The sequence below is a fragment of the Ptychodera flava genome, chromosome 1 (genome assembly GCF_041260155.1).
Source record: "Ptychodera flava strain L36383 chromosome 1, AS_Pfla_20210202, whole genome shotgun sequence".
In the NCBI taxonomy this organism is placed as follows: Eukaryota; Metazoa; Hemichordata; class Enteropneusta; family Ptychoderidae; genus Ptychodera; species Ptychodera flava.
The window spans coordinates 42278208-42304530 of NC_091928.1; the positions used below are offsets into that span (position 1 = coordinate 42278208).

The 26323-nt window shown below is 38.1% G+C and overlaps 2 protein-coding genes across 5 annotated transcripts in view; one reads left to right on the forward strand and one right to left on the reverse strand.

The window, feature by feature from the left end:
* The window catches only part of LOC139137925 (nucleobindin-2-like), a 608701-nt gene that overhangs the window by 565077 nt on the left and 17301 nt on the right, over window positions 1-26323 (forward strand). The gene's annotated exons all lie outside the window — the stretch shown is intronic.
* LOC139137876 (phosphatidylinositol 4-phosphate 3-kinase C2 domain-containing subunit beta-like) overlaps window positions 1-26323 on the reverse strand; it is a 32786-nt gene that overhangs the window by 5961 nt on the left and 502 nt on the right. Inside the window, exons 2-17 of one of the 4 annotated variants that reach the window (XM_070706159.1) lie at window positions 22576-23311; window positions 21202-21855; window positions 13099-13187; window positions 10783-10940; window positions 9620-9740; window positions 8892-9003; window positions 8227-8373; window positions 6670-6992; window positions 5935-6057; window positions 4891-5037; window positions 4421-4529; window positions 4091-4233; window positions 3004-3192; window positions 2184-2277; window positions 1691-1785; window positions 765-945 (exon numbers count right to left, since the gene is read on the reverse strand). In XM_070706159.1, the coding sequence (XP_070562260.1) occupies window positions 765-945; window positions 1691-1785; window positions 2184-2277; window positions 3004-3192; window positions 4091-4233; window positions 4421-4529; window positions 4891-5037; window positions 5935-6057; window positions 6670-6992; window positions 8227-8373; window positions 8892-9003; window positions 9620-9740; window positions 10783-10940; window positions 13099-13187; window positions 21202-21855; window positions 22576-23085 (3195 nt within the window). In that variant the 5' untranslated portion in view covers window positions 23086-23311. Of the gene's footprint in view, window positions 1-764; window positions 946-1690; window positions 1786-2183; window positions 2278-3003; window positions 3193-4090; window positions 4234-4420; window positions 4530-4890; window positions 5038-5934; window positions 6058-6669; window positions 6993-8226; window positions 8374-8891; window positions 9004-9619; window positions 9741-10782; window positions 10941-13098; window positions 13188-21201; window positions 23312-25997; window positions 26238-26323 lie in introns of those variants that run through there. The other 3 variants (XM_070706156.1, XM_070706151.1, XM_070706146.1) reach the window with 3 other exon arrangements.

A 26323-nucleotide genomic window follows, 5' to 3' on the forward strand; every position in this document is an offset into this window, starting at 1 on the left:
TCAAGTGACTCACAGTGAGAAAAACCCCCTAGGTTAGCTGTTGAAGGATATACTGTCAACAACCATACATGTATGGTTTGTGGTTGGTGTATAGAAAACCCTTGTCTAGCTGAATGAGTCTAAAATGCAGGTATGACACAGCCAGGATGGGGCGTGAATCATTATGACAGTACTGGTAAATTGGGTTCTATGATAGTCACCCCTACCCTTCTGGATATTTGCCCAACAGACAATCAACCAAACCGAATCCCTAACCCTAATTTGTGGGTTGGCTATGTCAGGGGGTAACCATCCAGTATGCTGTAAATTTAATCAATAGTGTTTGGCAAAGGTAAGTTAACAAGGTGAGATTCTCTAACACCATACAGACTTGAAATATTTTCGTCTATCAAAGACTTGTCTGGGCTAATCATTACAATTACAGTAGTGTACGACAAAAAATTTGGCATTCAAGATGATCAGCATGTACATGTATACTAGGGATGTAATCTTTACATCAAAATCAGAAGTCATAGTAAACCAATGCATGCTATGTCAAGAGGTTTGGGGAGAGGAATACTCACTGTCATATGAACATTGAACACAGCAGCTATTGAATCTGACCCTGCTGTTGTCATCTCACTGGCTGTTATCATTAAAAATCTGTGACAACTTCAACAGAAAACCTTTGAGAAAACACCAAAATAAAAGTCAAACCTTTGCGGCGGCCCATGCTGCAACACCCAATACACACAGCCTCCACGAGACAACTACATGTAAAATACCTGTCTTACAGAATCTTTGTGCTTCTTCACGGTTTCTGCGACTTCCGATAACTTTGTCATGAAGTCATCCTGCTGTTCAAACTGTGTTCTCAGTGCCTGGCCACATGTGCTCAGCAAGGCACCAAGGACCATCTGAAAACGTTGGCTGAACTGCTGGTCGGCCAGACTGTCCTTGAGATGCCTGAGAAGAAGACAGAACAGGGAAGGGAGTCTAGTCAGGGCACTGCCATGGTTGCATTTCCAGTGACCTTTGACCTTTTCATCAAGGGCACATTGTGTACATCACAAAATTGAGTGATGGCAGAATGGCTTTGGGAGACCCTTGTTGTTGAACCTGTTGAATTTATTCCATACTTGTCTTGCAACTTATTTTAAAAAGTATGCCAACGAAATTTGAGTATCACTTCCACATTGAAACTTATGCTTAAACATTGCAAGAACTTCGCTTTTCTAGAGGACTTCTTTTTTACTATGTAATCCATGCCTCTATAAATAAATATAGGCAGTCCATGACAGATATATAAATAACTTTTGATTTGATGAGGATGTTTCATATTTGAAATTCTATTCTCTCTCACATTTTATGTTTCCTGAAGTGAAGCTGTTCTCAGAGAGACTGCTTGTTGGTATTTTAATCATCTTCCTCAATATGGTTAATATTGATCTTTCGATACATTTGAAGAGCAAACAAGATCTATTTGATATGATGAGTCTTCTATTTAATCACCATTAATAATCTAATTTGATGGTTGTTTTAAACTTGAACATTCACATATTTGGTGACGTCATGGACACAGAAGAAACACCAACAAATATAAGTTTGGGCAAAAGTACAGTCAATTTTATTCGGGCAAGTTTACTAGCTCCCTAAATAGGTAATTTTTTTTCCAGAAATCTGTGTTACACATGAAGTGCCTGATACTTACCAATACAGATAATGAGCTATTCTGACAGATGTGAGCGCCCTCTCTAGGAGAAACCTTGCAAGCGCCGAGTCATGATAGTTTTCATATTTCAAAGCCTGAAGCAAAAAAACACACAAAAAGAGAACTTTTAAGCGAGCAAAACATCTACCTCTGATCAAGAAAAAATAATTCCTGAGAATGAACGAGTCTGCTGGAGGAAAAGCTGACCATGATTCCATGGATATTGACAGCACTCTGCGTTCATTTATTACACAAGTACTGTAAAGACGTTTAGAATGAGACATAAGACAATAGTGAAGATTACTTTTCATGTTATATTTTTCATCATCAAAATAGTCAATACAGAAGTGAGTGACGGAAATGTTTTGTTTCATTTTTTATGAAAACTGTGAATTGTTTCAAGAGTAAATTAAGTTAATAATTTGATTATAAATAACACAGCTGCACTGTTTGGTAATGGTTCTATAGTTTTATCAATTGACTACTGAATTACCTGTACAAGTTGAGTGAGGTAGTCACAGAGTTCATCATCGGTCAGACATTGGATCCACTCTACTGCAGTAGCACGGACCTGACAGTCGGCATACCTGGGCAGTACAGTCACAGATATGAGAATAATATTGATGTCTGTGTGTTGCAAACTTTGCCAGACAGTGTCAAATTTTTATAAACGACACAATAGGGTCAAGTTGAGCAGAACTTGATAAGGCCTATTTTCTCACATATACCAAGATAAAGCTTTTCAAGACAGGGGCTAAAAATGTTTTAATGACACAATGGAAAACCATGTGTGTGCTTTCTAAAATAGCTATGCTATATTGTTAGCAGATAGCTCAAGGCACACCTAAAAGACACTCCTTATTGCAGAATACAGTGCTCAATTGAGGGTGCCTTTAACGATGAATAAATAACAAGATACTCCCTATGATAAAGTTAAATTGTACTATGGTTTATCATGACCCCAGTCATCTTCAGTTTTGCCTGGCTATGAATGAAGGGCGTGCAGAATAGGGAAAGAAGTAACTGATTATACACTAAAAGATGCAGTGTATAGCTTAGCGTTTTGCTATGTTGTCTGTTCCTACACATTTCAGTCTATCACACAGGAGTGGTCGATATAAACAATTCTGCCAATGGACATCAGCAATGAGCAGAACTGTCAATGGGAACTGATAACAATACTGATAGCAATCATACTGAAAGATAGCTGCGTCCCTTGCTTCCAAACAGGTGTATTGCAACTTGGAATAACCATCCCTCAGATGTAAATGAACTTGTTCTTTTCATGTTTCAAAAATAACACTACAACTTACTGTGGATGCAGTAACAACATTGCCTCTACTGGCTCCAGGGGTGTCCACCTGTTGAGCATCGAGTACAAATCAGACAGACTTGCCCAATCCCAGCTCTCGATGACTCTCAGTACCCATGGTAGTGCATGTGGCTGGGTGTACAGGTAGTGTCGCTTGGACCAGATTAATTGAGTCTCGTGTTCAACAAGCCTGGAATAAAACAGAATACAACAGATGTATAAATAGTCAATGTAAATCTAACTGATTTGAATTTTCAATTTCATTTAAAAAAACAGCCATAATAATGTCTGCAAAATTTCAACATATTTCCCTTTGGAAATGTAAAAGAAACTTGTATGAGTAGCACCATACATGTACTTGTTACAGTGTAACAATTTTTCAGACGTTTTTCTCAAGACTTTTTGACGAAGTTTTGCAGCACTGGTAGATATGGAACTGTTCAACATTCTCCGAAGGTGCTTGAGCTGGCAACCTACGTTGCCTAGGTGATTGCCATGTGTCTGTGTATATTTGCCTTCCAGTGAACCTTTGTCTGTAGAAAATTTGTGTAGTGGTTTATTTTTGAAAAACTTATCTACACATTGGCATGGTCCTGTTTCATAGCCAGACACACTATCCTGGATGAACACTTTGTAAAAATTGTGTTATTCACTATTCATTTTAACTCCAAGGTAGCATTATACTACAGAATTTATTAACCACTGTTCTAGTTCTTGTTTCAGTCAAGATTAAAATATAAGCTCTTTTTGGTAAAACCAAATATGAGCTGAAAACAATTTACCTTTGCTATTTTGGCCTCTTACAATGGGCCAAAAATTTCTAACAAATAATACAAGATTCCTCAGTTTCACGAGTAAAGAGAACAGAGAATAGAAACAGTGACACAATAATTTCTGGTATCCGCTCAAGATATGACTGCTTGAACAAATAAAATATGAAGCAAAGTTTTCTTAGCTCATATCATACACTGTCACATTTGAGATCATTTTTATGGAAGTACGTCATTTCTTCTTGACACACACACAAAACATGACTTACAGTCAGCTCAAATGTAACTAAGCAGGGAGATACTGGAATTAATTTTTACCTGGTTAGGTAGTCCTTCCTGAAAATGACATTGAGTCTATCCTGGGTATCCTTATCTAGATCTTCAAATGATGACATGTGTAGCTTGTCATTTGTTTCTACAGGTGGGAACTGTACCTCACAACCATAACTTGGGAAATCAACCTGTAATGGTACAATGCAAACAATAGGTATTTTGTTCAACATCTTCTGTTAATTATATTTCATACTTGAAATATTGCAAAAATTCACTGTAATTCAGAAGATATTGGGGTAGTAGCAATTGATTACCAGATATTTACAACGTATAGCCAAGGGTGATCAAATCGGCTTGTATCAAAACAATACTTACCTGTAATATGACACTTTTGGCATTCAGCAGATTTGAGGAACATGTACCAATGGGACTGGCTTTGCTGTCAGGCCATAAACCCAGTAACTGGCTGCCAGATAGCATTACACTATCATAGAAAGAAACAACGTAAATGGTTATTACTTGAGCACAAAGTTACAAGATTTTTCACTATTTTGTTGCTAAGCAAGTAAAGATGTCACTTTACCAAGAAGTATTAAAGAGCTACCTCACTGTATCACAAGAATTGGAATCATTTTGTGGAGTAGTGTCTTTGAATTCTCTTGTCAAATGTGAGAAAAGTAAAGGCACCACTTAGAAGTAAGCCTTTACCCCTTTTCCTCTTTAGAGGTCCAATTCCACCATTGAAAACACTAGGATTGGGCAATACCATTGGCAAAGAATTAAGAAGGCATTGGTGACATTGTTTTGCTAGTACAGAATGAGGTACAGTAGCAGTTCCAACTCACCTCTTGAAGTTGAACAATGCAACTGCAACCCATCCCAGTGCTTTTCTGGCTGGCTGTTTGTTGTCGGAATTCACACTGGTACCGTAAAGAGTGAAACATAGTCTGGTCTCTCTGGGTAACTTGCTGACTGGTACACCAAATGTAAACCTGTTATTAAAGACAAAATCCGAAAACACTGTTAAATTTTTTTAATAATAAGCCTGTATGCGCTTTGAAAGTGAAAGCCTTAAACTTTTTCTAAAACATCCCTCAATGAACTTTCAACCACTCTCTTAGAAAATTGATAACAAAAATCGGGGGTTACCATGCAAAGTCAGGTACAAGAGAAACATTGCCCAAAATTAACAATTTTTGAAATTCATAATGGCTGTAATCCCTGTTCAAGTCTATGAGAAAAAGTAAAATTGTCCATTTTGGAAAAAGTAAGACAGTGAAATTTTTTCTTCTCCGATAATACGCCTCCACAAGTGGTGGATCAGAAAAGAATTGTAGAAATTTGAGCGACTGAATATCTATCCTAGATCTGCATTCAACCTTAACTATACAGGAAGAAACACAAAAACATAACAGTTGAAGGGCTATGACCAATCACTCTGAACACATTTGTAGTACTGTCTAATGATAAATGAAGCAAGCACATCAACGACCTTGGCATCTGTCACTGATTTGAACCTCTGTTAATTGCTGCAGATTGTGGTGGCAATCTCTGTGGTGTGATTTTATGATTTTTTCAAAACCAGGAAACTGAACTAAAGCACTGTTTAAGGTATTCTTGAAATCAGTTTCTGAAGCATTTACCAATTTTTGAACGAGTATTATCAATTCTTGCATTTAAATGAAAGAACTCTGAAATCAATGGTGATTTTAAAATAGTGATGTGTTTTAGAGTTTTCTTTGCATTATAAGGCATACACGAACAGTTCTCATTGGCTCATGACATCACATGATAATATTCAAATGTCACATCAGCCAATCATGGCATTTAAAAACACCACATGATGACCATTTTAGCCAATCAGAGCAGAATAAAACTCAAACACTTACACTTGATCAAAGCTGATCTTATCAAAAAAGCTGGTAGTAACTCTGGCCGTCTTGGTAGTGAGTGTCCTGTAGAGTGATTTGCCACCATAGAATATGCCACAGGATAGAGTGAAATGATCAAATCTAAAATGGGAAAAAATGAAGAGTATTCTATATTACCACTGTAGATGAATTGTGGCACTCGCACAAATGAATGGTTATCCATGTGCAGTAAATCTATATTGTCATGTTTCAAAAATTTTACACAAAATCTATCTTTAAAATACCTTCTTGGTGACAAGGGTATCTTTCACAAACTGAATTGTCTTTATTCTGATCCGAATTAAATACATTGATCAGAGCACATCAACACAGCGTAAATGGAAAGGTAATACGTATTTTGCTGTTCATCCAACTGACAACCACTGTAAAGGAACAAATAAGTCAATACTGTTTGAATTACTATTCTTGCATTATATTAATCAACAGAATGAAATAACTACCGATAGATACAATTTTAACAACCTGATAAGAATATGAATCAATTTACCTCAATTTACATCTAACTTATATGCAGGGTATCAACTGCTGGGCAAAATAACATCCATATATCAAAACATCTTGTATTTTGACCAACGTTGTGAAAAAATTCTGGACTGTTATGAGAAACCATTTAGAGCAAATAACAAATTTTCACAGGTGTTACTTGTGGAATAACTTTGAGAACACAAGTGTAGATGAAAATATGGTACTAACTTTGATTTCCATTGAAGCGGTAATCTATGTACACTAGCTATCCTGATGTCCAGGTTTTCGGTCATTGACGTGATTGGCTTTGGTGAGGACGCCGCCTTTGAGAGATGTACGTGTCCTGTATCAAATGCCTTGCAGTACATTTCAGTCAACTGTTGGACTGCCCTGGTCAGGTTCTTGACGGCATCGTTCAGCTTCAGGGAAGTGGCCGACTTCAGCTCTTCCGTGATCCTGGTGATGTCGTTGGTTTCAACGGTGGCCAATGTGGCACAGATTGCTTTTACAGTCTGGATCACCTTGTTTGGATGTGCTCTTACGCTAGTATCCTAGAAACATACAACAAATCTGGCTGTTGGACATTTTCCGTTCATAATTACAGCATTTACTGTAGATGATCAACTTTCATTCTTGACATCATTGTGAAATGGTTTTCCATACCTTGTGTGCATTGTGTGCTAATCACTTAATTCCACACGAAATGAAATGATAAAATATCTTCTTAACTTCTGCACACACTCCATAACCATAATATATAAATTATCATAGGCAGTTGAAATTTCTCCTCTTATTATGTAAGGCATAAACAAGGATATATAAATATGCATCATTAACATTGAGTAATAATGAGTTGGCTTGCCTAAAAACACTTATTATGTACAATTTTGCAAAAAAAATAATATTTCTATATTGTATGGAATTGCAAACATTAGACGCCATGTTCGTTAAACACAGAGAAATATATCTATGAGTAACCAACATTCTTAGAATTTTCCCAAGAGGGCACTGTTTAGTGGCCAATACAGTCACCTATGATGTGCCCTAAGAATACAAATTGTATAAACAGAGCTCAAAGTTTATGTCATTGTATTTGACAGATTTTCTTGGTCAAACTTATTGTAATTTTTTTAAGATATTTAAAGTCAATTGCTGAATAATGCAGTTGGTTTTGATGCTGACTATTACAATATGCCATCAGCATACCAGGAACATGTACCTTTGACAGCAATAGGTAAAACCCAGAATTCGAATGGACCACAGTACAAACAAACCCACATGCACAAATGCCTACAGGAAATATACCGCATGTATGTGTCTTCCCATACACACTCGTACACATGGGTTTATTTGTACTGCCATCCAGGATCTATTGGGTGTACTGAGTTTGTAGAACACATCGTGTCCTGTTATATTCCGGAGTAGAACCACTGGAGTAAGTTCTTCATGACCTCTGGACTAATTGGTATAAAAAATGTGACAGATACCAATTAACCCCATTGTCAGTGTACTTTGACCCAACACATTATTTGGAATAGTGAGCTAGGACTGAGACACTGGAATGCAGGGATGTACATGTATGTACCAGCCATGTGTCAACACAACCGGTGACCCTGAACCAACAATCATCCATACAGGATGTAGCAAAACATATGTAGCAATGAGTAACTTTTACGATATGAGTATCTCATCACTTCTTCTTGTATCAATTATAATTTTTAATGATTTTATCATCAATCAATTGATTGATCGATTGATTGATTTTATCATGAGATATATACTTACACTCAGAGAATCTGAAAGTTTCTTGCACTCACTGTAGAATGCGTCGAGCAGTACTGTCATGCCGTGGGTTGATACGGCCGTTGTGATTGGCCGATCAAACAGGTGACTGAAGTTGGTAACCATGATATCATTGGTATCATCTTCAACCTGACAAGACACCAGACAAGACATGATGAATGAAACCTGCAAACTAACCCCTGGTAACACTTTCAGTTTGGTATTACACTAATTTTTTAAAGAAAGTGTGCAACTTTACTGACAGATACCATGGGTGTGAAAATGGCGGTGATTTCAGAGAGGGATATAAACGGGGATGGTACACGTAAATGGTTAATCTACAGCAGCAAAGATATTATTGCTGGCATTTTATAGAAAACCATTTCACCATGGTAAAGTTGGACCCATGAAATGAGAAAGTGTGGGGACATAAAAGAGTGACAGTGTTAGTCATTCAGCACTTCAAGTAATGCGCATAAGGAGCAACTGGCAACATCTCTCAGTTAACATGTGTATTTATGTTGAGCGAAAAAAATCACCAAAAGTTGTGCGCAGTTGACCACCCTTTAAATTGTCAATTGCAGTAGAAAGCTACATGTACCGGTACAATGTAGAGCCAACGAGAGGCTGTGAGATAGTCTAGTCATAAAACCACACTCAGCACTTACTGTTCTGCGTAATTCTCTGTTGATCTCCTCTTTGTGCTGTAACACAAATTTCACATCTTTTTCAAACTTGATACAGTCCTGTACGTATTCATAATCACCAAGTAATGTATCACTGCAAGGCAAAAGAATTACTGAGTTACAGACACACTATCTGTACCTTTAGAAATTATATTTCCATATGTATGTTCTAAAACAATTTGTTGCATACATTATGCACTATTTTTGTAGACAAATGAATTTGATATCCAGATTAAAATTCAGCTACATAACAATAAAACTGAACACCACAAACATGTGGGTTGTATCAATTGGTAAGTTTAAAACCATGTATATTTATATCCTTAACAAAATTTCACAAAATTTTAGAAATGCAAAAAATTTGATGATAGACTATGATTTGAACTTCCTCCAAACATGATTAATTGCTGAAACAAGAAGATGGATGTTTAAACTGCTGACAGGAAGGGTTTTGAAACACAAACATTTCATTAATCAATTATCATATACACAGCTTCAATGACATGATCGCGTTATACCGTATAGTCAGCATAAATTTGCACATTCTGATGAAAACAGAGCTAAACTCTTCCTCCTAAACACAACAGGTTTCATTTGTTTTTTAAATATCCACAGTCCACGGTCCCTATGTCACTTAGTTTAATTTGTACAGTATGGCACTGTATAATTGGATAATTCAAATACTGACACATAATCCTGTGACTACTTACTTGGAGAGATACTCTGCCAACCCAAGCACCTTCAACATGTAGGCATCACCGGCAAGGTCATCGACCTCATTGGTCAGCATGTATAAAGCTTGACCAATAATATGTTGAACTGATGTACTCACTACATTCAGAGTAAGGGAAAAAAATTGAAAAGAACAGTTCTTAAGTGGTGATATTTTAATATTTCCTGATAAATTCTCATAAGATGAGCTACTATCTATTGTGTGAAATATTTCTGTCTCTAATCATGGCTTTGAGTTACTTCCCTATTTTTAACCCTTTGAACCAAGCTCGGATAAAAGTGTCCGCATGATGTCATAGGGTACCAGGGGGGGTCTGGGTGCAAAGGGTCAATACATAAGTTCTGACAAACCAATTCTCACATTTTTTCTATGGTGTCTTAACGTATTGTATCTTGACGATATTGTAGAATCAATAATGGTTGCTTGGATATGAATGGAACTTCACAGGATTATCAACCTTGAAGAGAGTAGGTCAAGTTCAATTGGTTTTCTATTTATAGGACAATTGATTTAACCACATGCCATAAGTAATCATACCAGTATCAGAAAACAATCTTTCATACAGTTTATCTGATATCAACTTTTGTAAAATGAAACGTAGCCATTCAAATGCTGCTCATCAATATGCCAATGATTGCGTGAGATTCACATTTAATACTGCTGAACTGATGACCTTTGCCCTCTACAGGGTAGGACAAACAAGGTGATCTTCAGCAATGGCTGGGCTATCACACAGACTGAAGCAGGGGGTGCCACACTGAATTACACCTCAGCTAGGGTGATACACAGACATTTTATAACTTTCGCTCAACTGTCCAAAAGAAGGCTTTACACCATTTTCTTTTACAAATCAGAAAGATTAAAGTTCTAGAGTTCACCATGCAAATCTTGGCCAGATTTACTGATACTTTTTAAATCCAAAATGGCCGCTCTTCCCTTATCTCAACAAAACATTTTGAGAAAAATTTTAAATTTTTTTGATTTTCACAAAAACTGACTGGTGAAAATTTCACTTTATATACTCAAAGGCTTCAAAATAAGTTCAGACAAGCAGAAAATCTGAGAAATATTGTGAAAATCTGAGTGTCAATAAAACTGCCCCCAAGGAGCATTCTATCCTGATAGGCTTATAATGCTTACCGTCACATGTGAAGGAGATTGGGTCTGATGAAATGGTACTGTGTACGACCAGTTCAACACTCCTTTCAAAACCAGTACTGTATGGATGCTGGAATATAGCACTCACTACATGGCCAGGATTGGTTGTCCTGTTATCGCTCTCGTAGTTGCTACGGAAACTACAAATGAAAAAAAAAAATTCTTTATTTTACGTTTATTCACCATAAAAAAAACGCAGAGCAAGCACAGGGGAAGACAAGTGGATAGAAACTTTTGGAAGGAACTTAAAAGAGTTTTCTGAGGGGCCTCTAGTTCTCAAATTCTCACTTTGGTGACCCCCTAGGTTACAAGTGAATTGATGCAAAATGGTATCTGTGTCAATTGACCTGCTTTCTGCTGTAAAAATATCAACTTTGGACTTACATATTACTACTCAAGCTTAAAAAAATTGAATAAGTACATGTAGTAATCAAGTATTTTTACAACTCATAAAAGCAAAATGTTTCTATGTTCTATTCAAATATAAACTCTCAATTGTGCTGGTTTCGAGGTTTCAACACCCTTTTACGACCACAAAGATAGATTCAGTTTCAATTTTAAACTGATCTGAACACGGGCATTCTGTTGTTCTTAAATGATGGTGTATAAGCGTGTAAACATGATTTCGTATTTTAGTTTCCGTTTGCCGCTGGAGAACTTACATCGTGATTTTAAAAAAATAAAAGCCTAAAAAAATGAGGTATTATTAATACAAAAGAAACAGTCGTATTCTGCTTGTTCACGTAACTGATTATTCTTTCTCACGCCCGGTCTCTCTGCACCGCGGCATGCACGGCAGAGTTCTTACCAGAGCGTATTTACCACAATCATGAAGCGCGTAGAATGACGATGGTACGTTGCTATGACTGCAGTGTACATGAGCACGGTGGCTGGAATGGAACATGCACGCGACGACAGCTATGCACGCGAGCGCCTCTGAACCTGTGAACTGTCGTCTGCTGTCCCGGCCTCAGAGACGTATATATACAAGGGTATGCTCATATGAACATGGAACCTGACGATGTGCGTTACAAAAAAGGGGGGACAGGGGGGACAGATACTATTACCCTCTGAAACGTCCGCAAAAGGTAAACAAATTTTTTATTTTTAAAATGTAACTCACTGACGATAGAAAGTAAAATACAGAATGAAAACAAAGAAAAAAATGTGAAAATGTAACCCTTGACCTGCCAGGCTTGTTCACGTTCCGTTCGACCAAAACAGACTGAGAGAAAAAAAATGCACATTTGAAAAAATATTTCGGGTTCTATTGAAAGGCTTTCACTAAAACTGAAAAAAAATTAAATGTTCTTCTTTGGAATATTATATTGGAAGGTTTTTACTACGAAGAGATATAAAAATATGTCCTTCCTTCTGCGCATGACGAAACCACAGAACGGCATTTGCTATATTAGCGTATTTTGCGACGTTCGAACATCCAAAGTCGCTACCTTATAACGGCAATTTGTAACGCACATAGTCAGGATTAGCAACGCATTTATTCTCGCTCATATTTTGAATATCTACTACATGTCTGTCATTTTCATAACTTGATGTGTGCTACGATGCCATTTCAAATTTCATACGTCGTTTTCGCGACGGAACACGACTCACTTCATCGGTAAATAATATCGTCCAGAAATGATTTGCATACCCTTGTGTATATATATCATTATGTGAAACGACACAGTGCAGGTCACGCGCGTACCTATAGTACGCGTATATATGCGTGCGTCGTTCCGCCGCGACGTTTAGCATCGAAAGAATACGGTCGATGTGGTCGCTTGTGACGTTCCCATAGACACGTCCGACCTTTATCTGGTTTTGTAGCTAAGTAGGCATTTCAATCTGAACGGCATTCTGTTATAAATTTCTTACACAGTTATCATCAAAGTTCGTATTTACATATCAGCAGCTTAGTTTATTCAGACTATCAATTCAGAACAACAGAGTGCCCGTGATCTGAATGGGGAAAAGTAAATTACGTGGAAATCAGACAAGCAGTTCAAATATTTTGATAAAAATTCAAGAAATTCACTAACTAAACATGCAAAGCTGTACACAATTTCACAACAAAATAAATAGATCAAGATTGCCTTCATCTACGGCACACGCAAGTCATACTTCAATGTGATATGACAAACAGTAACTGAGATTTTGACAAAAATGGTCACACTGGAATTCAGCTGTGTTATTTCCAATTATCACAGCATACCGGTACCGGTATACTTTGCCATGAAGACAAGATGGCAAGGACCATACCTAGTGTTCATAGAGTGACAGAAATGCAGAACTTACTTTGCGATGGTCTCACAGAACGCTGTGGCTTCTTCATCTTTCTCCTCGGCCAGGTCAAACAAACCATCACCAAAGAAGACTCGATCCGCCTGTGGAAAGAACACACAGCATTCAGCATGTACCTTTCGCCATCACATTTTATAGCTGGCCGTTGTTTCACAAACTTCCAGTCACAAAACAGTATATGTGTTCACAGCCTCTCAAATTTTTTCTGCAATAGGAACATGGCGATTGGAATCTTGGACATGCTAGCTGCAATATATATTAAATACAGACCTGAGAAACAATGCACAAAGTGAAACAAACAGGGGAACAATATGAATTGTGACTGCTTCAACAATTGCAACAATATGTGTGAGAGACTATAGGAACAATTACAATATACACCCACCATGATTTCATTTGGGTCGATGTTTGACAGACTGTATGTGTACAATGTACACCTTGTTGTTGACAAATGTACACACACAACTGTCAGATTGAGGGGTTGGTCACAATGCAGCTACATGTACATGTACACCTTTGAACAGTGTGTCCGAGGAGATGAGTAATTATCCTGTCAGAACATCACTGTTGGCAGAACACTGCTGACTGAAGTCTCCAATACAGCCTGGCTGTATCTTTCACAACAACTAAAATGATTAAATATTAATGGGGGTAACTTTACAGCATTTCATAACATAGGCATTTCCTGGCTTAGCCCATTGCTAATGATTTACTTTATCTGAACTAGCACGTCCCATCGGTATTTGGCAATTTACGCTTATCTCTACAGAGCAGACGTTTCACAGGTTTCTAATGAAAAGTAAAGAATTTGGTGCCGAAGTGTAGTTGTACCGGTAATTACAAGCACATTCGTATGTGTGTAGGCACACATACCATACCAGTATACGCATGCAGCTTGAAGCATAACTGTCATCACAGAGTATACAAACACACATACCGGTACTGTACATGTGTCTCTACTGATGAATACAATAGCTTAAAATTAATGAGTTATAATATAGTCACACATTGTCCAGCGGGAGACAAAAAGCCTATGTCACTGTCCAAAGACCGAAACATGTACGACACATCAACATTCTATCTTTTGTACAAAGAAATCATGGCCTCTTGATGTAACTGTTATTATTTTTCCCACATATGCCAAAAAAAAACCATGAAAATCAGTGAGTTGGCAATTTCTACTCACACATTTATCAGGCACAACATGTATGCTTTTGTTATGTAATTTTGGCATGTGTACAAGAAATTACATCATCTGTGTATTCATATTTCACACTTGATGTAGAACAAAGGTGATGCTGATAGCAGGCTGTTGACAATATCATGTGCGGTCAATGGGTATTGCACCTTGGATGTATTCACACTCAAAAAAATCTGGCAAGGACCTGGCCAGGACATAAAAAATCTTCTTTGGGGTATAGATATGTACATGTAGTCCATACCTGGTTCAAGCATCAAAGCTAACACAATATCCATGGTAACAGTGCCTGTGACCTCTGACCACCAAGATTTAAACAGTCTGATAACAGTGAAGTTGCCCCATACTGTACCTGTATGAACAGTCTGATAATAGTGAAGTTGCCCCATATCGGACCATAGCCATAGCTCTGCATCCACACACAGGGTATGGTACATGCACAATGTAGGCATGCTAAAATTTCATGTCCGACCAAGCCCCACACTAGTACAGAGAATGTACAAACGCATGCATCTTCTACGGTACAGAGTTTAAAATTGAAATACTTGCATTGAAATAGTTCAGCTGACTGCTGCGTCTGAGCATCGTAACACAGACAGCGAGGAAACACTCCAAAGATATACTGTAAATGTTCGGTTGAGTTTGAAATGAAGCTGCGTTGAGTGGCTTCAATGGCAAAATAGAGGAAGTTGGCAATGCGAAACAACCACATATTAATTATACACTAGTAAAATTTATTGCGGCATGCACAACTGCACCAGGGTAAAATAGAATATGAGAAGCGATGTCTTCATGCTTGGTCATTACCGGAATGTCACTGAGCGCTGACAAGCAGAAATATAGATTTTCACCAAAAAATTATAATGAATTTCACTTTATGCATTGCATTTTTACTTCATGGGTACTGGCCACTTTTGAGATCACTGAAGACAATAATTGTTTCAGATTTTCAGGGTTTCCAATGGTCAGCAACGGAGAACTGCTGTGATGTATTACAAAACTTTGAACACGTCTGAACCAGTTATACACGGTGATCTGCACACAATAACACAAACTGTCCACAGGCTCACATGCTTTTTTTGTTGGTGCAACTGTAAGGCTATACAATGTATGCACCTGGAAAGAGAAAGTTTAAAACTTTTTCTCAAACTTTCCTCAAGTTGCTCATGAAAACTGTAAACCATTCCCTTTCATAACCAAGAATAAAAATTAAAAGTCACCATGCAGAAGTTTAGAATTCAAGAAAATTATCCAAAATTTTTGGTCAGTAATGTGAATTAAAAATCGCCACTACATCAGTCAGGACTGTACCTTATGCTAGTTAGCTCTACAGGGAAAAATTATAATTTTGATTTTTCAATTTAACCCTTTCACTTCAATGGTTTGACCCAAACCTATTGTTATCAATAGTGCTTATAGACCTGTTCATATGCAACAGAGGGTGAACAGGTTAAAGTATCAAAGGCCGCTCTCACAGTGGCCAGTGTGCATGGTTGGGAAAGTACCTGTATGGTAATTAATGCTGTGATACTGATAGTTTAGTGCGGTACGCGTGATCTGAAGACACAGGGGACGAACAAACAGCTATATGCCAAAGGCACACAAGACCTTGACAAAACCTTGGTAAGAATTTCATGCCATGCCGTAGATTGAGGAATTCGAGGCTGACACAGCACAAGCATTTGCTAACTTTCACAACACTTTTGTACATAGCCATCTGTTGCACTGAATTCATCATGTACCATGGTCAACAGTCAAAGTTGTAAAAATGATTTTTCAATAAGCTGCATTGCTTACCATTTGCAATTGCATATGTACTGTACATGTAGGTGTATGGTTGCTCTCAGCCAGAACAATTGGAACACTACAGTTTTTTGGAAAAGGTCGTCGGGGGAAGAAGTAACCAAATATACAGAGGAAATTCATGCTATACACATTACGAAACTTAATCTAAAACTTACAGTGGGTTCCTCCCCATGCCCAGCGGAATAACTGGAAAAAGATCTTTTTGAATAGCATTTCCTGCAATCAACATTAACTGTAATATCCTCTTTTCCCTTCATGTTTTCATTTTGTGTTACGTTTTCCACATTTACTGACTTTCCAAATTACAGTCCTGCACAGAAAGGTCATATTACAAACAGGCAAGGGTACCCAAGAGTATAAAATTCATGGATATAGGGTAGCTTCCTTGTCACTTGATTCCCTGACGCTTTACAGACATTGAACCATTACTAAAAAGGTTAAAGTTTACAGTGCAAAGTTCAGAGACTTCAAGAGTCAATTCAAACAAGGGCAGCTATACTAAGCTTTCTATCTACTTGGCACATTGACTTTTTGCACGCAGTGTGCAAAGGTAAAAGGCGACTGCACAAATGTCATGTGCAGTAGACCACTTTTGCAGGTGCTCAAAAAAATGAATGCTGTTACCGGGGGTTGTTATCTAGTGTGTAATGCATGTAGTATGAATGGAAAGACCCATGAGTAGTGTGACATAAAATTACTTCATCTATTGCCGATGAGAAATACATGTACATGCACATTCTTTTAACTCTCCAAGTGTTCTCACAGTACAGTACTCTGTTTCTGATATCGTCAGTTATTCTTGAAGGATAGTTTCACTTCTGAAATCTCATTTTAAGAAATTTACTCTTTTTATGCCAAAAGCAATCATACACATAATTTTTAGTTCGTAACTGAATTTCACAGTGATTCAAATTTTCATTGCAAAGTTGGAAGTGAAAATCGGACGATATTGCTGGAATGTGAACATTGTTGATATCCTTAGCCCAAATGACTTACCAATACATGTAATTCATGGTACTTTAAAATAATTATTTTGGTATTAAACATTTACGCATAACTTTTTCTTTTAAAACTTCTATTCAAGTATATTATATAATATGAAAATTTAATTGGTGTAAAACACCATCTTGGGCAGGTGTTGGTTCTGTGACTTAAGGTAAAATGCTACTTGGGGACAGATATTTGGACTGAAACTTTTACAAAACTGTTTTGGTCTGTGACTTGGGGGCTTATTTTGAAGCTCATAGAGTAATAAAAGTATTTACTTCTTTACTGGCTCATTTTCGTGAAAATCGAAATTTTTTCCCCATAGAGTTACAAAGGGGTAGTGGCCATTCTGAATTTCAATTTTCGGAAAACATTGGGTATTTGATGTCAGAGTTTTGTTCTCAATTTTGATGGGGAATGATTTAAAGTTTCCTCATGGAAAATTTGAACAGAAGTTAAGTTTTCCAATTTAAAAGCACCCCCTACCTTAAATGCAGTGTCTTTGCTAAGGCGGTAAGCAGGTAAATGTCACTGGGGTTCCCCAGTCATTTTACTGGGGTTCTCCCTTGGTATATCAATGCAATCAGATTTCGGGACAGCAGCAATGTCACTGGGGTTCCCAAATTATTTACAAACATTCCCCAAACTTAGCAAAAACACTGTACCGGTACATGTATAATCCATATGAGACTGATGATGTAACCTCAAATTGTACCGGAAGAAGATATATTAACCACACATATGATTTGATTTCAGTTTTCAATCTATAGGAAGTCTGCTATATCCAACTGAAACATAAAATGACAACTGGTTCAAATTGTAGAGAGCAGTGACATTTTTGTTGGGACTCCGGTTTGAACATTCTGTCAACTGGAAAGCTTCAAGATAAGCCAGAGAAGACCATAGCTTTATACAGTAGGGTAAGGAAGAAATTTACAATGTAACTGGGTACATATGGCAAATTCAGAACACAAAAAGTCGTAACTCGGGGTACTACCGCCATGCATTTCAGCCCCTCTGTTCTCTTGTTGGTGAAGGATTGAATTACATGTACATGTACAGGCGTAGAGGCATATGATACTTGTGCAGCGAGTTATGAACCTAGTCCTACGCTTGTGACTCCTAGGCATATAGGAAGTGTTCAATGCCATGACATTGATATAAATATTAGATTTCAGTGATGTGGCTAGAATTACATAAGGGGAAATATTAGTGTTGAATGGTGTTGACAGTGAGTGCTTCATACCATACCGTAATGTGGTCTTATCACGTTTGCCAGTCACACTACATTGTACACATGCTCTGAGACACAGTTGAACTCCAACATTTTGAATTTCTTTCAAAGAGATGATCATGCAATAACAAAAATAATAAGTGTACACTGGTGATATTTACAAAACCCTGGCACTGATAAGTCTATGTTAAACAGGAAAGAAAAGAAAGGAAATTACAAACTCTTATATAAGAGAGTCCACTGAGGACCATGGAGAGGTACATGTAGTTAGTGGACATGTCCAAAAACCACTGGGCTACTGAAATATAGAAGGTACAGTATAGCATGTGAAATCCATCAGAACACAAACTGTTGACTGAAATCTTGTTATCGTGTTTTCAGGTCATGCACTCTGTTAAATTTTAGATATTTTGACCATGTGTTTAGATATTTGTGCCTGTTGATTAGGAAGGATAGGCATGCACTGTAATTACTATTTTAGTGTTGAAGTTACAACACATGCACAGTGGTACAGAGAAAGTGGAGATCTAAATTGAAACGTACCGATATGTCTTCAAAAATGTATCGAACAGGGGGAGAAACCATGGATACGTGGAAAGATCCTCAGCAGTGATATGCAAAAGCATACATGTAGACATGTGAAACAAAACCACTAGGTGTGATTATCCTTAGTGAAAGTGAAGTTACATACATCAAGCAACGGTTCAGTCTAAGGAATCCATTTCCTTATACACATGTACCGGTATGTAACCACATCTGTGAAAGGTAAGCGATTGATCAAACAATCTTAAAATCAACAGTACTGACAGATGTCACCTCACGGCCTAATAGTCCCGAATGACATCAGTGTCACTGTTGGTGACCTTTTGGTGTCAATTTCTTGACCTTTGACCCAGTTTCATGAAGAGTGACCTCTGACTCATGTCACCATTGTAGGAAGTGACGTGCCTGTCAGGCTTGTATTGCAAGAGTACACAGACTACTTGCACTGCAGTTAAAGGGTCTAAAACAGGTGGCTCTTTCCTGGTAAGTTATAGGACAGTCCTTCCAATCACCGAACAAAATATCAGTACACATGTAACATCCCACTTGATAACTACCTGACAAATTATTTTTTATCAAATTATACATGTTTAACCATTTACGTGCCTGGTTCATATTTCACCATCAGGTCAAGTTGGTAAAACTAGTGAAGCAAAACATGTCCCATGCATTTTAACAAAGACTTGACGATTTGAAGGTCCCTGAAGACAGAGGTACCAATACTGTAAACATAATTTTTACAGACTACAGCTGATATAACATACCAAGCCAAGTGGGTGAAAATGCATACATGTATGGTTTTGGCTCAATACTGCTTTTACTGACTTGGCAGATGGGCAAGTGATACTGTCTGGCAAGTAATACATTTCACATACTTTGACTGCTCAAATTCTCCTACAAGGTACATGTAAACCAAAAAACTAAAACTAAAAAGGGTGGAGGGATGATGATCAGAGAAGGTCATAACAATGTACAACACATCATTCGTGGAAATCATAAAGGTAATGGTCTCAGCAAAGATTTAACAATATCTGCATTGAGCTCTTTCACTTTGAATGCACTCTATTGTTACCGTAACATGCGACTTGAAACAGGAAGTTTCAAACTTTTGTTTACACTTTCAATAAGGGGGGGGGGGGGAACTTTCACAATGAAGAATAAAAATCAGGGGTCATCACACAAGGATCAGGGTCAGACAAACAAATCAAAAGTAACTAAAAATTTACTGATACCTGAGACTGCAATGGGTCACCATACCCTGTGCTAATCCTGACTGGAAGTTTCAACTTTCAAAGTTAGCTACATAATGAAAATTTCATTTATTCCTCTGGCTTTGAAATGTTCCAGACAAGCATCAGAATGACGAAGTATTGCAAAAGCAATCAGATTGAAAATCTATCACAGAGACATGCTCTATATGTACCTTAAACACATAAGTAGATTTGTCACGGTTTTACACCTTTTTCTGTCGGATTAATCTACCAGGTCAAGTTGGTTGAAACCACTGGTGGAGTTAAATAAATGCATATGCGACTTGTTCTATATTCTAACTTTTACAGATTTCACTTGCCCCATAGTATACGTCTAGTCAGACTTTACCATTCTGAAGATCCCTAAACGTATACCCGGTACATTGTACCAACGTGAAAATTTTAACAAATTCCTCCTGCTTAGACAGGTAACCATAGTCAATTTTCCTGAATTGACCTGATTATGTCATGAAAAAGCATTGATCTCTAATGTTTCAGTTCCTTTTTTCTGACTTGATGTAAAGAGAGAGAAGGATTTGTAAAATACAGAAGTAAATAAAGCAGAGTGGCCATAGTATTAGATGGAAACAGACGAAAAAGAGAGGTTTAGGAAGACAGATCAATGTACCCCTGTACCTTAATTTTAAAATATTCTAACTTGTGAGCCTATATTTTAAAATAATATTCTTGTCCTCATGAATATTATTAATGATGTATCATCTTTGGGTCATCTTGCCTGCAGATTGCACCTGTGCGGCCTTTCTTTTCATCTCATTTTTCACAGTGTACTGTATGAGCCAAAAGGATTGGGTGTGATAAAATCAGAATAACTGCACAGCTACCGTACTCCATTGAGCTAGCCTTTGATACACTGTAGGTTACTGCTAAGTGGAAGAAATCAGCTTATGTATACATGTAACCTATTCAGAGGGCTACTTATAGTCAGAAAAGTACCACTGTACACAGGGTTGTCATAGTGAGTATGGGAAAGGCATGACACCTGTATTAAACCATTAAAGTATTTCAACAACAAAGTACAAAGAAATAAATTGTCTGAATAGACTGAATTATTTACATACCTGAGCGTTTACTGTTGATCCAGCTGTAAATGAAATCGGTCTCCACGTCGCACTTTTTCGGACAGCAGCTTCTCCACCTTTTGATGAGCGTTTTGGAGAACCTCTCGTTGTAGGCATCCTGGGAGATTTGGGCCTTGGGGGCGGGGTTTTGGACTTTTCCCTTGTTGGTGATTTGGGTGGTGGCGGCCTCTCAGGTGGTGAAAGAGGCCTTTTCACTATTGTATTGTCAGAATGTGATTCTGAATAGCCAGTTGGTGAAACAGATGGTGACTTTTTCGCAATAGCTTCTGATTCAGCATATGATGGCGGTAATTCAACTCCTCTTGTTATTTGCGATTCTTCGTAAGATGGCGGAAGACTTGAATCACTTGCAGACTGTGTTTGTCCCGCTCGGAGAGGGTCAAAATCCATCCAACTGACGTTTGCAGCAATGTTATTTTCACTGCGGCTGAGTCGTATCATGTTCGGGTCCTGAAGTGGAGATGGCGGCCTTGGCGGTCTCGGAGGGCGATTCACTTCCAAGACGTCAAACTCCCTCAAAATATCATCCATAGCACCGTCACTTGCATCATTAGATTGTGGTCTGCGATTATCTGGTGTCGCCGTTACACTGATAGAGGGCGCTTCATTTGACCTGTCATTCCACACAAAGGCCTGTTTTGTAGAAGACATTTTATTGTTAACATTACATCCTTGCCAGGTGCTTTTTACTGATGAAGTGTTTACAACTGATAATGAAGATGATAGTGGAGGCACACTCTTACGGAAAGTTGATGAATCGGGAGAGCCAAATGTTTGCCAAGTCTGTGGCGTATTCTTTGTCGGCGCTGAAGAGCTTAGCATGGACGCTGATGGTTGCGAACACTGTACTGTAACTCTTGATGGAATATTTGTTTGAAAATGTTGATGGTTGACTCTCGGCCTTATGGGAACTGGAGCCACAACACCAGATGGTAGTGCAGTTGATGTGAAATGACGTGGTGCCCGTGGATTTGATGGCATTAGTGAAGATGACAATAGCATTCTATGTGTTTGATTCCAACTTGCTGATTTGGATGACTCTCCTCTTACCCCAGGTGTGTACTTCATGAAAGCTGACGATGAACTTGAGGAGAAAGCCCGCTGCGGCTGCGGCTGTGCATGGAAATACTGCTCCAAGTTTGAGCCAGAGTGGCTGTGCTGAAGGCTTGTTGAAATTCCTCTCTGGCTGTTGGATAGCATTCCTGAACTGACAGGCTTTTGTCTCTGGGACAGCTGCGGGCTGTTTGGCAACGACTTGGTTTTGATGGGATTGGTTGCATCGGAGAGCGCACTCCATGGATCTTGCTGTGGCCAAGCACATGATTGTCCAGTGACATTTCCAGCGTTACTTACCCCTGTTGTGGTGCCAGAGTCCACGCTGGTGGTCGAGTTTGCGTTCGCTGATGCTGCTGACTGAGTACCAGGCGCGAAAACCTGCAGTAAGTCTTCTCGGTAAGACACTGAGCTGCCACCTCGCTGCTTCAGAGGGTCAAAGTCAAGTTCAAGGTCAATCAAGTTGGGTTCATCTGCTCGTTGGGTACTTGGCTGCTTCATCGATGAAGGTGGCGGGGGTCTTTGCGGCCTCGGACGGCTCTGAATTCGCCCCTTGCCTTCACTGGCACTGCGGCGCAGCGCTGACTGGTACGATGCACCTGATGACATATATCCGCGTCTTCTTAATTCATCCATTCGTGCAGATTCCATACTCAAAGCCATAGCTTTCTCCAGCTCCGCTTGCTCTTTGCTGATGGCGAGTGCGTTTGCCAGGTCAGCTTCGTACTGCAGTACGTCCGACGATTTGGGTGGAACCTGCGGCGTTGACTGTGAATTTCCTGACTGCCCATCCTGCGGTGCATATGCCATTTTTCGTAACCCTCACGATAAAAAATTGAGGCTTGAAAATGCATGAAAGAGCCGTATAAAGTGGTGAAAAATAAAATAAAATTAAAAAAAGTTCTGCCGACTTAATTCTGAAACCAATCCAATTCGGTACAATATTCAGCTAAATATGCAGTACGATTACCGGTACTTTGTTTCCTTGTGAGAACTTGTGTATTTAATTGGCTCCAATTGACAAAATGCAGAAATCCTGTACAGAGAAATAAAAACAGAAATTGAAGCATATAAGTAAATTTTGTTTTCTGCAACTGCAAATGATAGGAATATGAACACACAATGCAAAATGGCATAAACAACTATGTCTGTATGGGGTAAATCAATAAATAAAATAAGCTTTGGAATGTATTGCCTAAGAACAAAACTCACATCAGGTAGTATATTGTGCCTCAATACTGATACTCACAGACTTAAATTGTAGCTCACATTTCTCCTAAAGAAATTTCAAAATATTTTCTATCAAAACCAAGAATGGCAATCAGGGGTCAATATACCGGTATCTGATATCAAAGAAACAAACTATCTTGAAGGGCCAGTAATGCCAACTTTTGATTATGATTTCATTAATTTTCTTTTGTATATCAATTGCAACTTCTTATTCTACTCCCCCAAAAATGTTGAAACATCCACTATTTAGCTTGTCAACTTAGTGTCTATACCTGTAAAATGCATGGTTATTGTTTACATTTGAATTCTAGTCTGGACCGGAAGTCACTTTTCAGCACTAACAATGCAGTTTACATATGTAGTGTCTGAGTTGACAAACTTAACACTGTGTATATCAATATGCTTTGGGGAGTAGAGAACAATGCAGTTTACATATGTAGTGTCTGAGTCGACAAGCTGAACACTGTGTATATCAATATGCTTTGGGGAGTAGAGAAAGGAATTATGGTTGATGTTAAAAACAAAAATGGTGAAAAGATTCTCAAAAGTTAGCAACATTTCAAGATTTCGAAATTCAAAATGGCTACTATAACGATAGTGTAACTGTGTTAACTCTGTAGGGAAAAATCAAATTCTCAACTTTGACAAAGACAAGATGATGAAACTTTCATTTTACTTTGCAAGCTTCAAAATGAATCGACACAGGCAGTAGATCAGGAATATACTGTGAAAATTTGCGTCAAATATATATCCTAATGCACGTTCTACCTTCGATATCAAGGACACATTGTAGAATTTCCCCGTTCTCCTTAACTCTGACCTTTTCACCGATTTTTCCACAACTGTTGAGTAGAGAGAATATCAATCCTTTTATCCCCATCTCCCTGTGTTTAGGTCCATCCCGCCCATTGACAACAATGGGGTTCTACTTATTTGGAGGAAACATGGTCAACCTGCATACGTTGTACGAATGTACAATACACACTCTGACGGTCCATTAAAGCAATTATCAGTTTCATAGACCTTAAATGGATGATCATTATTCAATTATCATATACCAGTACAAACATACAGTATGGAACAAATCACAATTTGATATGGTGTGAATACCAGAGATACATGTACAGGTAGTGTGTGCCTCAACAGAGCACTGTGGCCTTTGACCTACAACATTTCATGATTTTGAGTCAATGCTAGGAATTTCTTGAAATGTAGCTACATCATTCATACAATAAAAGTTAACTTCTTTCAAGAGTCAATGGTGCATCAATCTACCTTGCAGATTACACTGTCCAAGAGGAAAATATTACTTCTCTCATCATAATTTTCATTTGTCTATTTAACAATTGCACGTCATGATATTTCTGTTCAACAAGAAATACTTCACCGACAGGGTAATATAGGTTTCCACTCAGACTATGGTAAGTTTGACGGGAAATTGAACATGGCAATATAGAAGTTTACCTGCTTACTTTCAATGTAATGTTTGAAAATCCGGCTCTTGAAAACGGAGATTGATCTTAATCTTTGCATACTGCAAGACACTTCCTCTGACTAAGTCAAGTTACTTTTGCACAAACTGAAGTTTTTTGTGAGTACTTGACCAGACCAAACAGTGAAGTAAACTTGTTAGCATTGTGAGTGTAAAATAAAACACCTTTTACTGCGCTGTAAAACATTTTACCTCATGCATTGTATCAGCTTCTGCAAGATGAAATGTTGACGCCAACACTACAGTATGCAAATGGTTGTGCAGGACTCACATGTTGCTCATCATGATCAACTGACAACTTAACCTATGCCCTTTAACTTAATATTGATTAGTTTTATTCAGCAGTACTGACTGAAACACATTTGGCACATGGCCATTGGCAGTCTGTGCTTACCCTGCACGGACATGCAAAGCACAAATTTTTTACAGATTTAATTTCAGGCTCGTCTTTATATTCATTAGTGGCAAGCAGTTTTTGAGAAGATGTCTGATAGCTCACCCTCATATCTTCTGAAAAGATCCCTCACCATTCTTGTCGTTGCGAATCACACACAACCAGGAAATATTTGGAAGCAACCTTGGTACATTGTGAAACAAATTATGTAACAGTGTGATTTATAGGTGTTATATTAATGCATCCTGTTGACAGATTTGTGGTGAATTCGGGAAGTTTGCTTTTCAAATTAAATATTAGGAAGCCATCTCTTGTCCTCAAATTTATCCCTCGACCATAGTTTTTTCATCACTATGATTTGGTTACAGTAGATCTGATGTAAAATGACCCACTTTGCAAAAATGGTTACAAATTAACTCATTACTAGTCCAAAGGCCTGTACTATGTGTCCCATTATTAGTCTTGAGTAGGACGGCACCTTGTTTCAAAAATTGTAGCAGTTACACAAAATTACTTATTTCATCGGCTTTAATATACATTACTTAGTTATTACTTATTTTAGGTCCTACGTGATATTATGGTAAGCTATAAACAAACATCACATACCTTTGCCGTGGAATTTCACAGTGACTGTGAGATGGCATGGAACAGAAATTTATGTGACCATACACATTAACCAGCCAAGCGTTGAAATTTTCAACAATTTTGCTTCTGCTAAAGTTACTTGTACCGGACACCGTAACAGTGATTTTGTCAAACCCCAAATACGCATCACGCCCGCACCCTGCGTGAGTGGGAGGGGTTACGAGTCTACACTCGCTGGCGCCATCGCCGTCATGACCATCCTTTCTGCAGAGTACTTGGCCAACGTTAATAACTCATCGCATTCTCACGCCGTTTGCATGCTTGCACAATGATGTACATAACTATGC